At 33.2% G+C, this 17,231-nt stretch overlaps 1 protein-coding gene across 12 annotated transcripts in view; it reads right to left on the bottom strand.

Moving 5' to 3' along the window:
* The window catches only part of CHD9 (chromodomain helicase DNA binding protein 9), a 230,703-nt gene that overhangs the window by 64,263 nt on the left and 149,209 nt on the right, over positions 1 to 17,231 (bottom strand). For all 12 annotated transcript variants that reach the window (XM_070613643.1, XM_070613642.1, XM_070613640.1 and 9 more), the window contains 6 exons: positions 14,824 to 14,910; positions 14,459 to 14,596; positions 8,947 to 9,068; positions 5,485 to 5,728; positions 1,466 to 1,642; positions 11 to 154 (listed from right to left, as the gene is read on the bottom strand). In XM_070613643.1, coding sequence (XP_070469744.1) covers positions 11 to 154; positions 1,466 to 1,642; positions 5,485 to 5,728; positions 8,947 to 9,068; positions 14,459 to 14,596; positions 14,824 to 14,910 — 912 coding nt within the window. The remainder of the gene's footprint in view (positions 1 to 10; positions 155 to 1,465; positions 1,643 to 5,484; positions 5,729 to 8,946; positions 9,069 to 14,458; positions 14,597 to 14,823; positions 14,911 to 17,231) is intronic.

The following is a 17,231-nucleotide window of genomic DNA, read 5'->3' as shown; positions in this document are numbered from 1 at the left end:
AAAAGGATACCTGTTCCTCTGTTTTCAGATCCCCAAATTCTTGCATAAATGTTGATTCAGAAGGAAACCTTAAGGGTTCTAGAAAGTGAAGAAGACTGAATAGTTCTTCAACTGTATTTTGGAGAGGTGTGCCAGTCAAAAGCACTTTGTGTTCCTATATAAAGCAAGAATAATTCGTGTCAAACACCATAGCACTAAAATTATATGAAAGCTGACATAGGCTGTCAAATGTACAGTGTTTGAAAAGCAAGTATTTTTCTGACCATAATTTTCAAGAGTCAACTCAAAATACATCTCTACTCACAAATCTTCATTAACTTACTTTCTCAATCACTTTTTAAAAACTCTATATCATTCCTGTAATACTTCACTTTGCATGCTATTAATTTTCACCTATCCAGACTCTCAGAAAAAATGTTCTAAATAATTAAGAAGCATATTTTAGATCTTCTCAAAGAAACAACTGTTTAGGAACAAACAGGGTATTTCTTTTGCACTCAACCATTCTTGGTATGGAAATTTGTACACAAAATGGTGCTCATTCTTTATACCTTGGCTGATCGTCATTTGACTTTTCACACAAGAAGAAATCCTCAAATCATTAAGGCTACAATCCAACAATGTGAATGGTTGACTGAAATATGCTCCTAAACTAGAATTGCATTACACACGAAACATGATAGTAACAGAAGGAAACACAGAATATTTTTATGAGATAATAAGTACAAATTATCATTTAAAATTTGACTTGACAATACCTCTAAATTCCTAAGCTAAATATGTGTATGTGTATTGTACATGTATACTAGTAAATGGTCTAGAAAGATATCTACCAATCTGTAACTGCTAGGGTAAGGAGTAGAACTGGGCATGGGTACGGATGGAGAGGGAGGAAAAAGAAGCACTTTAATGTTTTACTTCATGTAGTTCTGTATATTTGAGTTATTTGTTCATATTCAAATGCTAATTATGTCATCTAAATTAAATCAAATGTTAAAAAAAAGCACAAAAGACGTTGATTTGAAAGAAGTAAACACACTAAGAAGAAGAAGACTTAAAAATCCCATTTATTAATTATAAACAACATATGCTAAGCATGTAGAATTCTGTAGGAACTTTATCCCTCTATCATAAATGACCTGAATATTATAACTTTGGTAAAAGGGCTTTTTATTAAAGAACTTCTGGCCTTGTTTTCTTTTCAGTGGTACAATCTACAGAGGTTTCTCCCAATTCTAGAAGTTAATCACTAATGCTTTTTGGAGGAAAGAGCTAAAAAATGTTAAGTCTTAGAAAACAAAAGTTTTTTTCCATATTAATTAAAATCAATTATCACAGATAGAAATCAGATATATCTATACTCTAAAATTTAAAAAGGCATGTTTTTAGCATTAGCTCTGACTCTATGTGACCTTTTACTATGAGCTAAGAACCTGAATTAAATCATAACAATGCTGTTACTTACCAAATTCATGAGTTTCAGACCTTCTAAAAGTTTACAATTTTTATTTTTTAACCTATGTGCTTCATCAATAATCACACATCGCCATTCAATTGCATTAAGCTCTCCACAGCCTCCAAGAATCATTTCAAAAGTAGTGATGATGGCTTGGAATCGGTAAGCTCCTCGAATGATACGTCCCTAGAAATTTATTATCAAATACAATAATTTGCTAGAATTTCTTGATCACAATCTTTAATTCCTGTCAAACAGCATAAAAATATATCTAACAACAACTGCTATAAAACATTTTCCACTTAAATATATGCGTAGACACTCCCTTTAAATGAGGAGTTTTAGTATGAAAACTGTATTAGATTGCTGTTTTCAACAATGTTGCTAAAAATTATGCCAACACAATTATATAATATTTATAATTACATCCAAATAAGAATTCCTTGATAAAATGTTTTATAATTTTTAAGAGTTGTAATAACAACTTTAGGTCAAGAAAGAAATGGTCATTACAAAATCTGTCCAAAGAAATCTCAGTAATGTTTATCACTTATATTCATGAGTCAACATATAATGGCAAATAAACAGTTAATATCAAATTTAGCCACTAAAGTCATTTATCCAGCAAATATTTATTGAGTTTCTATGTGCCAGACACTGTTCTAGGTGTTGGAGATACAGCAGTAATCAAAATAGACAAAAATAATCATCCAAGTAGAACATTTTAATGATTCAAATGCAGGAAAGAGCCATTAACAACAAAAAAATACTTATTTTTTGACAAAGGAAGTTAGAAAGTGATAAGGGTTGTGGAATAAAATACAAACGGGGATGCGGAATAGGAAATATAGGGTCAGAGGTGACCACTGCAATTTTATAGACAGTAGGTGGGAGGTCATTAGTGAGAAGTTACATTTGAGCAAAGTCCTGAAGATGAGGGAGAAAGCCATGCTGATATCTAGAGAGCTAGAGGAGAAAGCATTCTTGGCAGAAGCAGCAAGTGTGAAGGCTCTAATTTGGGAGTATCTTTGGCAATATTCAAATAATAGCAAGAAAGCCAGGGTGGTTGAAATCCAGTGAGTCTGGAGGGGATGAGGCTGTCTAAGGACTTCAAAGCGTGGTAAAGGCTTTGGCAGTTACTCTGAGCAAGAAGTGACTGGGGTGTTTTGAGACAAGAAGTGTCATGATTTGACAAATATTTTAAGAGTCCCTTTGGCTGCTGTGGTAAAAATAGTCTGAAAGTGGCCAAGGAGAGATCACAGAGACCAATTAAGAGGCTGTCATAGCAATCCAGGCAAGAGATCATCACTGGAGGTCATGAGAAGTGCTCAGTTCTGGATATATTTTGAAGGTAGAGCCAACAGGATTTGGTAATGGATAGGTGTGGAGTGAGATTAAGAGAGGATTCAAGTTTGATGCTAAAATGTTTAGCTTGCTAACAACTAGAAGTTGGAGTTGCTATTTACTACAAAGAGGAAATTCAGGATTTTAGTTGTGTACATGTTATGTTTGAGACATCTATTAGATATCCAAGTGAAGTAGTTGAGTAGGCATTTGGATATGACTCTGGAATGTAGGAACGAGGTTAGAATTGGAGATATAGATTTAGGAGTGTTCAGCGGTATTGATGGTACTTAAGTTGTGCAACTGAATGAAATCTCTGACGGAATGAGTATGGATATAAAAGAATCTGAAGACTGAGCCCTGGGTCACCCCAAGTTTAGATACAGGGAAGATGAGAAGGAACCAGTAAAGGGGGCTTCAGGAGTAGGTGGTGATATGCGACAGTACAAAGTCCTGGAATCCAAGTGAAGAGAATGTTTAAACAGGATTGAAAACTGTAAACTATTAGGATTAGGAGAAATGAAGGGTTAAGAAACTTTATGTGTTCTGATTTAGATTTGAATTCCTATTAACTTAGATTAATTCATCTTGATTGTATATACCAGCCATTAAGGTGAACAATAGATTCAGTAGAATATTATTAAAATTGGTATGAAGTCTAAGTCTATGGTTTTTATAATGCTCTAAAAGCCTGGAATATGATGCTTTGAGTTAAGCTGATATCATAGTGTTTAAGAACAATGACTTTTTTAATCTAATTGACCTGGGATTATTAGTCCCAGTTTTGCTCTTTGATTTTGGGGGAAATTACAAAACTTCTTTATACCTCAGTTTCCTCCTCTGTAAATAGGGATCATATTATTACCTATTGACAAGGCTGGCATTACAAAGATTAAGTGAAATACAATATCTAAAGTGTTTAGCATAATGCCTGGCACATGATAAATACTCAATAAATGTGATTATTAATGTTATTATCTGTTACTTTTTTCAGGGCAATTTAGCAAATATTAGCATAATTTTACTGCTATTGTGATTTCAAGCTATTTAATAACCTGAAAAAGGTGGAAGTTAAATATTCAATAAATTTATATTAAAATATATTTTAAAGAGTTAACTCTGAAGGTTATTTCCATATTTGAAGTACAGATCTATTTATCTCATTACACGAGACATCTTTATCTTTTCAAATTTTAAACCCTTCAGAAAATCTTCTAGAATGTATAAAATTTACCATAAAAATTTAATATTTAATATATACTCTTCAGTCCATAACACATCAAGAATCTTTCAGCTTTTTGGCTATCATATTTATACAAAACCCATAAGACATATATTGAAGCTGTAATCTTGTTAAAAATCTCTGAAACTCCCAATATTTTAATTGTACCTTCTGTAAAAAATGAGATTGAACTGTCATATTTATGATACTACACAGCTCTTAAATTCTACAAATGTATGACTAAGAATAAGACTATGGAAGGAAATCAAACTACAACCTGATTAAGACGTCATAGGATCCAAAGGTGCCTAGATGATAGTTTTCAATAGAACTGAGGAATAATTAAGGGATTACAGAGATGGTTGATTTCACAGAAATGTAATTGTTTCAACCATAGAAATAGGAGGGGAAAATGAAATTAAAGGAACAAAATTGGTTAATTCATTCTTTTTCAGCATCAAATACGTAGAAAATCAGTTATAATTGGGAGGCAAAAGTAGAAGGCTGTGCATATTTCTTTACTGCAACCTATATCACATCACGTGGCCTCGCCATATGTCATAATAACCTTTATAAGACAGAGGGGCTGGTGAAAGAAAAATAAAATAGAGTGCCCGGCAAGAAATCTTTTCCAGTTAAAAAGTACAGTTTTTATGTGAATTTTGGTGTGTGTTATTTTAAAAAATTTTTAATCTAATAAAAGTCATATTATCATTCAAAACTGCAACTTGGGATGTCATGTTTTCTAGTCTTTTTGCTAGAAAATTCTTAAAATGTCATCTCTTAATTTTACGATCTGTGTATTTAGCAGAAAAATAAGAAATTTCTTCCTAAAGAGTAAGGTGACAGAGTAACACGGAAAATGTGCCCCTAGGATATAAGAAGAAAACCATCAAATCACCTGAGTACTGGAATAACCAATCCAAAGGGGAAAAAGATATACAGATGTATGCTTGTATCTGTATATAAAACAAACCAAATTTTTAAAAATGTCTACAATCAAAATTCACTGAATACAAAAGAGAACTTATGATGTTACCTCAATAGGCATTTAAACCCATGGTGTTCACTGAAGATTTAAATTTTAAAAATAGAGGAAAAAATACTGGAGGATATTCAAAGAGACAGTTATATTCTAAAAATAAATTTAATGTATATTTAAAAACAATTAATAAAACAATTATTCTAGTTGAAAATTTACGGATACAATCAAATTTGTACATTAGTATAAATCAGCATTCTTCTTTATAGTAAACTAGAGCATGAATCTGACTACTTTTGTCACTGCTCTCTTCAGCTACTAAAATTTACCGTAAAATGAATATGAGGAATAAAGAGATTGAAGTAAGATCTAAGTAGGCAACTAAAATCTATCCTAAATTTGAAAATAATTAACGTCATGCTTATTTAGCTTTTTCAAACCTGACCTTTCAAACAACAAACAAAATCACCAGTAACACACCTGCGAGTCCCTGAAGTACATCTCATATTGCTGTATCATCTGTCTGCTAATCAGGCTCCCATGGTAAACCACAACATTAATATCAGTCCATGTACGAAATTCTCTCTCCCAGTTTGCAATAGTAGAAAGTGGAGCAATAATCAGGAAAGGTCCTCTTATACCAGTCAGAAGGATTTCATAGAGGAATGTAATTGATTGAATGGTTTTGCCAAGACCCATTTCATCTGCTAAAATGCAGTTTCGTCTGAAATAAACAAATATATTATCCATGTATACATTGGGTTTTTCTGTATACTACAATGTTTTTAAAGATAAATATACAAAACCAAAGTTAAAATACTTGCATTTATAAAAATGTAAAAGTTTCAAAAGTGCAGACTAGGCTAAATATTAGAATTTTATTATAATCCTACAAAGGGAAAACTACAGATTTTTGTAGTTCCAAAATAAAGGTACCACTTGTTAGATGTTTGATTTTTTTTTAAAGAGTGAAATGGCAAGAGCAAGGCAAACTAAATATATTATTTATTCAGGAAGCATTTATTAAATACCTTGTATACCTCAGGACAGTATGAGAAGATGGGATACAAAAGAAATAGAACATGTTCTCTGCCTTCTAGGGGCTTCTATCTATTAGAGAAGTAGACATGCAAGTAAATAAATAAATAGTCACACAATGTGCTAGCAAAGAAGCACAAATAAAGCACTAGTTTTCAACTCTGGCTGTGCATTGGAAAAGCCTACAAAGTTTGGAAGAAATACAGATACCCAGGGCCTCCTGTATACATTCTCATTCAATGTGTTCATACATGTTGGATGAAAGCATAAAAGCAGTTGTAATTTTTAAAAAACGCCCCACAGATGATTATGACATCTGGCCAGTTAAGAATTATCAGTACTAAGGTTATAATGGAAGCTCAGAGACTAAGTGTCCAACTCTGGCTAGAAGAGATCAGAGAAGAGAAGACCTCCTCAGAAAGGAGGTCAGGAATGAGTAGGATTTTGCCAGGGGCCACAGCAAAGGAGTAGAAGTGTAAAGAACATGACCAACTGGGAGACCACGAGTTGTTTAATATGGTTTTGAGGGAAGGGTAAAGGGAGAGGATATTACTAAGATAAGCAGGGGTCATAAAGAAAGAAGGATAGACATCATTCTATTAGGCAATAGGAGTCACTGATAATTTAAAGAAACCTGATGAGATTAGGTTTGTATTTTGAAGTTTACTCAGGTGCTACTGTGAATATTAGAATGTGAGGTAACTAGAAGTTGGGGCACTAATTTGGAAAATATCGCAATGATGCAGGAAAGAATGGGTGGACACTGGAACTAAAGCAGGAGGGACTAAGAAAAGAGAACTGACTGCAAAGTTAATTATGAGTTAAAATGATTTGGACCTAGTGACCAACTAGATATATGGGGTGTAGAATGACAGCAAGATTTCAGTTTGGGTGACTAAATGAATTGCGTTATTCTTAACTGAGATGCAAAATATGGAGGAAGAACAAGTTGGTATGGAGGAAACAGTAAATGATAAGGCTAATTTTGATCTGTTGTGTTTAAAGAATTGTTGAGAAAGACATTAAAGTAGCAAGAGGCAAGCAGAAATATGGGCTTGGAGTTCAAGGCCTTAGTTAGAGACAAAAGTTAGAGATCATTAGAATATTACTGATAAGTGAAGGCATAGGGGAGTGCAGAGTATGGTAGGGAGGACAAACATGTAATATGAGCAGACAGTAAAAGACAGAACTATGGGCAAGAAAAAAAAACATTGAAAAGGCAGGCAGGGGAAGAAGAACCAAAAAAGACTACTAAAAGGAACAGACACAGAGATACTAGAGAGGTAGGAGAAAGTCGGAAGCTGTTGGGGATGAGAATGTGGGAAAAGTTTAAGGAAGGAAGGAGTAGCAACTACTATTCAACGCAGCAGAGACAGCAAATTAGAGCAGAAAAATATCCCATAAATTGGAAAATTAAGAGTTTCAGAGACTATACAAAATCAAAATCCAAACAACAGGTTTAAAGAGAATTGGAGATGAGGAAATGGGAAGAGCTCGTGCAGGCTACTCTTCCTAGAAATTTGCCTAGGAAGTTACAAAGAAGGCTCAAGGTAGCTAGAAAAAGAAAGCCAAGAGAAGATTTATTCTTCTCTTTTTTATTTTTGTAGATAAGTTAAATCCAAATTTGTTCACAGACTGAAGGGACAGCACTAGTCTTAAGAGATGGCTTGAAGATATGAGAAAAGGATGATAACTGATTGAAGTGAGGTTCTGAGAAGACTGGATGAGATGCCTACCAAGAGTTGAGGTGGTAGCACTAGTCTTGTTCCTATGGAGGGACCTGGTAACTTCTGATACATGAGGATAGAGGTAAGAATAGCTAAGGATGGAGACAGCATTTGTAGGCCTGGGTGTGAGAGCAGGCAAGAATTTGAACGAGTTTACCTACTGGCCCCTAGGCTTCTCTAAGAAGCAGTCGTATACAGAGAGTGATGGGGATAGGGTAGTAATAAAAGGTTTGAGGAAAGTGGTGAAAGGTTAAAACAAGCAATGTAGGAAATGAGGAAGTAAAATGATGAGAAAAGTAAAAATATATTTTGTTAACTATTTTATCTGGAAGGTTCTCTTGGGAAAAATGATGATTAATATTTAGAAAATATAAACCAGGGGAAAGAGCACTACATGGAATAACAGGTCCTCCTAACTCCATGTGACTGAGTCCCATGACTCGCTATTACTTAGTGTTACAACTCAGAAGAATCATGTGAGAAGTAAAAACACAGAAAAACAATTCTGAATAAGTGTCATCTAATTTTGCTATCATTACTAACAACAGTGCCTTCATTTGCTCTTTTGTACACACTTCTCTCTCAGTCATGGTACCATTTTTTACTTTTTTTGCAATTATCTTTCCAACTCAATAAAAAAAGTGAGATAATGTTCCATAAAGCATTTGAACAACTTGGAAAATAAATAATAATAAAAAGGGGTAATTCATTACTTGGTTCTCATATTTTATATTGTATTCTTTATCAATTGCTGACAATCTGCTTCTTTGAAGACTTAGATTAAATAATAGAGACCTATCTAATTTTTACAGATGTAACCGCTCACACCTTACTAACTGGATTCAATTATTGGCAGACAGTAATATAAGTCAATAAGTTGAAAAACATTCTGTAACATAGCAGAAGTTTTATGATGTTAAAAAAGGTGTTTCAAATTTAGTTATTAATCAATCTATCAACTTTCTTTTATTCTGAGTGGTACACATTTAAAGGAAGCTACAGTAGTCAAAATCCTAAATTATAATTTACATATCTTCCTGAGATAACCTCACTTCCAATAATGAAGACTTCATGACAGTAATAATATAGCAACATCAGTGCCTATTTTATTTAACATATTTTGGCACATATTTAAAAAACACTAAAATTTCTTCTTCTGTTAAGATACACTACATACCTATTGTACCAATTGAACAAGAGCCAGTTGAGTCCTTCCAGTTGATATTCCCTGAGTTGATTGCCATTTTTGTAGTCCCTGGATTGATCTATTTTCTTCCAAATATTAGAGGGTGGACGATCCTTTGTGGAAAAACAAAGAATGAATGATGTATTTCAGATTTTAAAATCTTCCATACATCTCATACATGGTAAAAGCATTGCTTTTAAAATAATCATAGAAGCATAACATTTTATGGAGTTATGATGAAGTTATATCAAACATCAGAAGACCATGTTAGTTCTACAATTTCTTCCAGAAATTGAAGAGGAAGGCATATATCCCAACTCATTCTATGAAGCCCTGATACCAAAATCAAAGACATTTCCACAGACCAATATCCCTCATGAACAGAGATGCAAAAATTCATAACAAAATCTTAGCAAATGGAATCTAACAATATATAAAAATGGTAATACATCATGACCAAGTGGAGTTTTCGCCAGGAATGGAAGGTGGGTTTAAATTTGAAAATTAATTGATGTTCATCAACAGACTAAAAACCAAAAATATGATAATCTCAATAGAAGAGAAAAGGGATGTGAAAAATTCAACATCTATTCTAATAAAAACTCATCAAATTTTGAATAGAAGGGAACTTCCTCAATTTGATAATCTGTATTTATGGAAAAGCCAAAGCTAATATACACAATGGTGAAAGACCGAATGCTTCTTAATATTAGGAAAAGGTAAGGATGTCCATTGTCACCACTTCTATTCAACACTGTAATGCAGGTTCTAACAAATGCAATCAAACAAGGAAAGGAAATAAAAGACACCAAGGTTGGAAAGGAAAATGTAAAACTATCTTAATTCATACTAGAAATGATCTGTCTATGTAGAAAATACTGTGAAAGCTACAAAAAGATAAACTAAGAAGTGATTTAAGCAAGGTTCCATGGCATAAGATCAGTACACAGAAAACGGTATTCTATATTGTTGCAACAGTTATAAATTTTTTTTAAAAACCATCCTATAATAGCATCCAAAATATAAAATATTTAGGAATAAATCTGATAAAAGTTCTGTAAGGCTGGTATATTTAAAACTACAAAACACTGCTAAGAGAAATTAAAGAAGACCTAAATAAATGTAAACACCTATAATATTCATAAAGACTCAACACTGTTAACTCATTAATTCTTCCCAAATTGAACAACAGATTCCACATAATCCAACCAAAATCCCAAAAAGTTTCGTAGAAATTGACATGCTGATTCCAAAACTATAGGGAAATGCAAAAGATCAGAAATATCCAAAACAACTTTTGAAAAAGAATAAAGCTGGAGGATTTATACTGACCAATTTCAAGACTTGTAAAAGTTACAGAATCAAGACTGTGTAGAATTGGTGTAAAGATAAAAACCAGATTAGTGGAAATGAACAGAACAAAATTCATCCACATATATTAAGTCAACTGATTTTTGACAAAGTTGGAAAGGCAATTCAGGGGAGTAAAAACAGTTTTTTGAAAAAATGGTGCTAGAACAATTAGATATTCATGGACAAAAAATGAACTTTGATCCATACATTGCACTATATACCAAAATTAACTTAAAATGGATCATAGACATAAATGTTACCTAAAACACAAAATTTCTAGAAAAGAATATAAGAGAAAAATCGTTGTGAACTTGGGTTATGCAAAGATTTCTTAGATACAACACCAAAAGTATGATACATAAGGAAAAGACAGATAAACTGGACTTCATCAAAATCAGAAACTTTCGCTCTTTGGAAGACACTGTTAAGATAATGTAAAGACAAGCCACAGACTTGGAGAAAACATTTGCAAATCATATGTCTGATAAAGGACTTGTACTAGACTATATAAACAATTCTTAAAGCTCTATTTAAAAAAAACAAGCCCATAAAAAATGGGCCAAAATATTTGAATAGACACTTTATCAAAGATGTACTAATGGCAAATAAGCACATGAAAGGATGCTGAACATTATTAGTCATTAGGAACTGCAAATTAAAACCACAATGTCATACCATTACACACGTATGAGAATTGCTAAGATTAAAAAGACTGAGGATAGCAAGTGCTGACGAGGATGTGAAGCAACTAGAACTCTTCTACACTGCTGTTGGGAATGTGATATGGTATGACTGACTGGACAAAAGGTGACAACTTCTTAAAAAGTTCAACATACAACTACCACATGACCCAGCCATTTTACTCACAGGTATTTACTCAAGAGAAATGAAAGCACAGGTCTAGACAAAGACCTGTATACTACTGTTCATAGTAGCTTTATTTCTAATAGCCAATACAAATATTCATCAATAGTGAATGGATAAACAAATTGTGGGACACTACATTACATTAGAATACTACTCAGTAATAAAAAGGAATGAACTCTCGATACATGCAACAACGTGAATCTCAAAATAATTATGCTGCATGAAACAAGCCAGACAAAAAAGGAGCATACACTGTCTATATTCATATAAAACTATAGAAAATTTAAAATAACGGATAGAGACATAAAGAAGATAATACCTGCCTGGGGATGAGAAAGGAAGATTTGGGAAGAAAGGATTATAAAGGGGCATGAGAAAACTTTTGGGAGTGATGGATACTTTATTATCTTGATTATGGTGATGGTTTCACATGTCAAAACTTAAAATTGTACACTTTAAATATGTGCAGTTTTAAAAATTGTATGTCACTTCAACCTCAATAAATCTATGTTTCAAAAGGATGATGTAGCTGGGTCTGGTTCAAGATAGCAATGTAGGAGGATTCGGAACTCACCTCCTCCCACAAACACACTGAATCTACAGCTACATATGGAAGAATTTCTTCTGAAAGCAACCCCAAAACTAGCTGAGCGACTCCTTCACATTGCGCAAACAAGAAAAAACTGACATCGAGAAGGGTAGGAGAGGCTGAGACACAATCTCTCCATAAATCCAGCCCTCAGCATGGCAATCCACAATCGGGAGGGAACTCTCCACCCTGAACTTCTCCCTGAGGAGTGAAGGGTTTGAAGCCCACATCTGGCACCTGAACTTTTAAGACCTGCACCTGAGAGATTAGCCCCCAAAACATCTGGCTTTGACAGCCAACAGGGCTTGCATCCATGAGACCCACAAGACTATAGAAAACTGAGAAACAGTTCTCAAAGGTCTCACGTGGACTCATCTGGCTTTAACTGCAGCAACTAGTATGGAGGCAGGTAACTATAAAGGATGATATATATCAAATTTTCTCTCAGATATTTATATCTACCTACATCTCTATTCCACTTTTGATATTCATGGTACAGAGTATTTCTTTCAAAATAAAGCTAGAAGTATAACACTGTATGTAAAAAAATTTATTCATTTACATATATAGTTATATTTATTCAAATATAATTTTTCTTCCTTAGCAATGAAAAGCTCTGCAATGAATTTATTCTGGACATAAACCTTCTGAAGACTGCTGAATAGGTGGAGAAATAACATTATCCTAGCTCCAAATTAGCAGGGTCTAGGTGCCAGTAGGATAAATAAGTTTCTGAGAAACAAGCAAAAGGTTTCCTATTGTCTTCCACTTTTAAATGATATTATACTGTTACTAATCAACAAAATTACACCTCTAAAAATTATCAGGATGCTCAGGGTCAGTGTATGGTAATTATGAATGAAGAACAAAATAGGCTACTAAAAACAGAGCTGGTTATTAAAGCTATGCTGCCGCTAAATGCAATTAGGATTTATTAAAGAAAATATTTCTTAAGTGGTAGCCAATGGACTTTAAAATAATTACTATATAATATTTTAGTTATTGATTAATTTCCATATTAAATCATATTCTCCATAATTTTCTTTTCAGCTATCCAATCACTATTAATATTTCATTAGTCTGAGTCAGGAAGAAATTTCATTTCCAGAATCTCAAAAAATACTTTATAAAATGCTTTATATGCTATTTTATTTAATAATAATAGACTGGCAAAAAAATCACTTACCTCCTACATTGTTCAACTATGACACACTAGCACTACTATCAAATCGATTTTATATTAATTAAGGGGATTAATTCTACTGGCTAAGCTCCCTTTACCAAGGACTACACTATGTAGCTAAGGCAGTGGTTTTTCCCAGTCATATTCAAGACAGCCTTTTTAAAAACATATGCCTGGGGTCCACTCTCAGATATTCTGATTCTGGAGCCAAGAAATATGGACCAGGCATCTCTAATTTTTGAAAAGTTCCAAAGTGATTCTGATATGTACCTCTGACTGAGAATCACTGATCTAAAGAAATAGCTTACTTGATAATGCTAAAGATCAGGTAACCACTGAGGCATAGCCCCCAATCCCAAAAAGAAAATCTTTCCCTTTCACAATATCCCTTGACCCACTCCTCTCTGAACTAGTTAACAGTTTTGTTTTCTGGTTCAAGGAAAGGCATTTAGAAGTTAAAAATGAATGGAGGTGAGCTGCTGTTCCCTTGGTAATAGATTATGGATATTACTGGAAGAAAAATTAATAAGACTAGAAAAAAATTATTATAAAAACAATATAATCTCTTCCACAGAACAATTAATTCATTTCTTCCTGTCTTTTCATGCAGAAACTCCCTCTTCAGTGAAGTAAGAAATTCCTATGACTAAATTATGCTTGAAAGAGGACAGGCAAAAACATTTAATAAAATCATAATGTGTCTCCTCAATTTGCATTTCTATTGATTGGCTCCTAAAACTAAATTCACATGACAATAATCCTATGTTTTAAAGAAATGAAAGTAAAAAATTATATAATTGTTAGCAATATTACCACTTGCCATAGCCTTCCAGTATTCCAGTTTCTGTACTAGAAAAATCAATAATCTACTCAAGTTTTTTTTTTGAGCAGGGATGAACTATGCATGTAGTGAGTAAGAAATCAGTGTACCTAATTTATGTAGGCCTTTAAGAACATTCTATACAAAGGTTCTTCTAAAAATAAAGTTACCATGGAAGCAGATGAACTAGTTATGGAGAAATAACCAGTTTATAGAAAAGGAGGAGAAGGTGGATACAGTATGGATTTTTCTTTGATAAAGAATTAATAACTCTACTTAGAGCTTAAACTGATATTCTTGATATTTTTATAAATGACCTGAGAGAAAGAGTAGTGGGAAATTTTTAAATTCAAAGATAAGACAGAAGTGTTCGCAACTTTTCTGGAGGGAAATTTGGAAGGAAATACTTACCATAATTTTAAATGCACATATGCTCTGACCAAGCAATTGCACTTCTGATTTATCTTACAGAAAGCTGTACAAGGCCTGAACGTTCAATCTAGCATTGTTTAGAACAGCAAAAAACTGGAATATTCATTAATGGACAGATAGTTAAATTAACATACATATGATACTATGCAGCAATTTTAAAAATACAGTATTAATTGTATACCAAAGACTAAATTAAAAATTCAAAGATTACATTAAACCTGCTGAATAAAGAAGTGCTAAGATTTTATAAAGTTCTTACCAAATGTCTTGTGTCAGGCCTTGAAGCTTGCAATTGTTCAAACTCTTCTATTTTTGCCAGATCTACATCTTCTTTTAGTTCCCAAGTACTATCTTCATACGGTAATGAGCACCACTTTACTAAGTAGTAAATAACAGGCTGTAAAAAATATTTTTTTCATTTTATCATTTTGAAAAAGAATAGTAAGAAATAGCTTAAATTGAGAATCATTAGAAATGGTTTAAATATACTAACTTACATCGATAAAAACTAATGAATCATTTTTTAGTGTTTTTAGGTCATTAACTTTAAAAAGGTAGTAAGTTTTAACATTTAGAAAGTTTTAGGTTTTTCTTACTTAAAAAATATTTTTACCAAATATTTACCTCACCAGTATCTTTATCTTCACAAAAAGAGACTTCTAACACTCTGTCTACTTCAACATAGTCTGGGTTAAATGGTTCTTCTTCCATCTAAAATTAAAAAGTTACTTAATTGATATTTCACAAAGAAGTAGATAGACAGAAGTAAAATAAAGACAAATTTACTAGCTACTCACTACAGAACAAACACATAAGTTAGACTTCAACTGAATTTCCCCAAAAATGGAATACTTTAATTTTAATTTCCAAAAGACATCTAGGATATTTTTCTATATTATGAATCACCCTGTTATACATAATAAAACCAACCAAATAGCACTAAGAAATGAGGTACTCCAGACAAGTAAGTTACTCGAGAAGATATACTCTTTAAAAATGTCCTAAAGCAGCCTGTGTATCTTTCTTTTGCTCTTTCCTCACGTCGAAGAGTTGAAGACAATCACGCCACCTGTAGGCTCATCTCTGTGGTATCAAACACTCTGTCTACTGACGGTTCCCGTGCTCAAGACCCTCTTACCTAGCTGAATGCAAACTCCCTATCTGAGCTACCACAAAATCAAGTGCACTCATTTACTCTTCAACCTTCTTCTGTATTTCTTCCTCCTGTATTTTCTATCTAGGTTAATGGTAACACAGACCCCTACCCTGTCAGCCCTACTCCGAGTTATACAAGCCAGAAATGGAGAAGTCATTTTAGATTCCCCCTCTTTTTTTTATCACCCACATCTAATAAGTCACCCATTCATACACACTCTACTTTTAACTATAACTCAAATTGGTTCTTCCTTCCTCATTCTCACTGCCTTCTTATACTTGAACCTTTACAAATAATCTCCTAACTAGTCCCCAACTACTGTCTTACCTCCTTTTAATTCAATTTCACATGGTCCCCAGAGAGATCTTTCTCAAATATAAAACTTACAAATTGCTCCCTTGCTTCAAATCCTTCACTGACTACCCTGTTTGGGGATCACGTCCCCCACATTAGTTTTTTGGGGATAAACAGGATCCTACTTTTTCCTTCAGCCTCATCTCCTAATGCTTTGACACAGCTATACACTAGACTTCATGCTCCAGGAGTACAAAAACACATATTTTTCAAACTCCACATTCTATCACACCTCCATGTTTTTACACTCCTTCTTCTCTCTTCTGAATAGATTGCTGTTCCTTCTCTTGTCTGCTTGGCTGATTCCTACTCATTCCTCAAAGACTTACTTTCAACAGGCTGTCTCAGCTATCTTTGCTGCCCTTCCTCTTCTGCTTAACCTCTAAGTGCTGTAGTACTCCGTGGTTCTGCCTTTAGTTCTCTTCACTATCTTAAACCTTTCCTGAGTGATATTATCATTTCCACGTCTTTATATAGGACACACTTGGTAACAAAGAGCACTGCCTAACACCAGAATGGTAATGTGGTATTTTAAGAAAATCTGCATAATTAAAATTTATATCGTACCTGAGTCAAGTGAGAAAAATTAGTGTTCAAGAAAAATTAAGATTAATAGTTAGGTACTTCTAAAATCTTCAGCTCATTAGAAACTTCTATATCAGAGTGAGGAGGTGAGAAATTTTTGAGGACCTCCAATAATCCATAAACTGACAGGTCATTAGAATCATCAAATTTTTGAAGGAGATTTTATAGTTACAAAAGAAATGCAGTAATGGCAACTTCATGGTGGAAAAGCCTGCCAGATACCAATATAATATAATGATTAAAATTACCATCACTAGTAATGGGGCAAACAAGTATAATGTACCTCCTGAAATGATTCATTTCTGCGGTATTCTCTTAAAAAAATGCATGACCTAAATCCTGAGGAAACATTAGACAATCCCAAATTTAGGGACATTCTATAAAATAACCACCTATTCTCCTAAAAAATGTCCAAGTAATGAAAAACAAAGAAAGACTGATTTAAAGGAGACCTGACAAGTAAATGCAACATGTGACGCTGGGTTGGATTCTGGACCAGAACACACACGCACAATTTTTGGTATAAAAGTATTAGTGAAATATGAATAAAGTCTGTAGATGAGATAATAATACTACATCAATGTTAACTGTTCTATTATTATGTAAGAGAATGTTTTTACAAAATAAATACTGAAGTATGTGCAACTTACTTTCAAACGGTTTAGAAAAAAATGTATAGGCACGGGATAGAGGCAGAGAGAGAGAGAGACGCAGGTGGGCAGAGGCAAAGGGAGAAAGAATGTGAATGATAAAATAAACACAGTAAAATGTTAACATTTAAAGAATCTAGTTAAAATATATGTGAAATTCATTGTACTATTTCTGCAACTTTATTGTTAAAAATAAAGTGTAACAATTTTTCAAATTAAAAAGTCAAAAAAATTTAGATAAATCTAAAACTGCTCTAAAAAGTCTATTAAAAGAAAAGGGAAAAAAA

Source organism: Equus przewalskii, chromosome 3 (assembly GCF_037783145.1).
Source record: "Equus przewalskii isolate Varuska chromosome 3, EquPr2, whole genome shotgun sequence".
Lineage (NCBI taxonomy): Eukaryota > Metazoa > Chordata > Mammalia > Perissodactyla > Equidae > Equus > Equus przewalskii.
The sequence above is the reverse complement of the archived record's forward strand: the minus strand, read 5'-3'. Positions and strand labels throughout refer to the sequence as shown.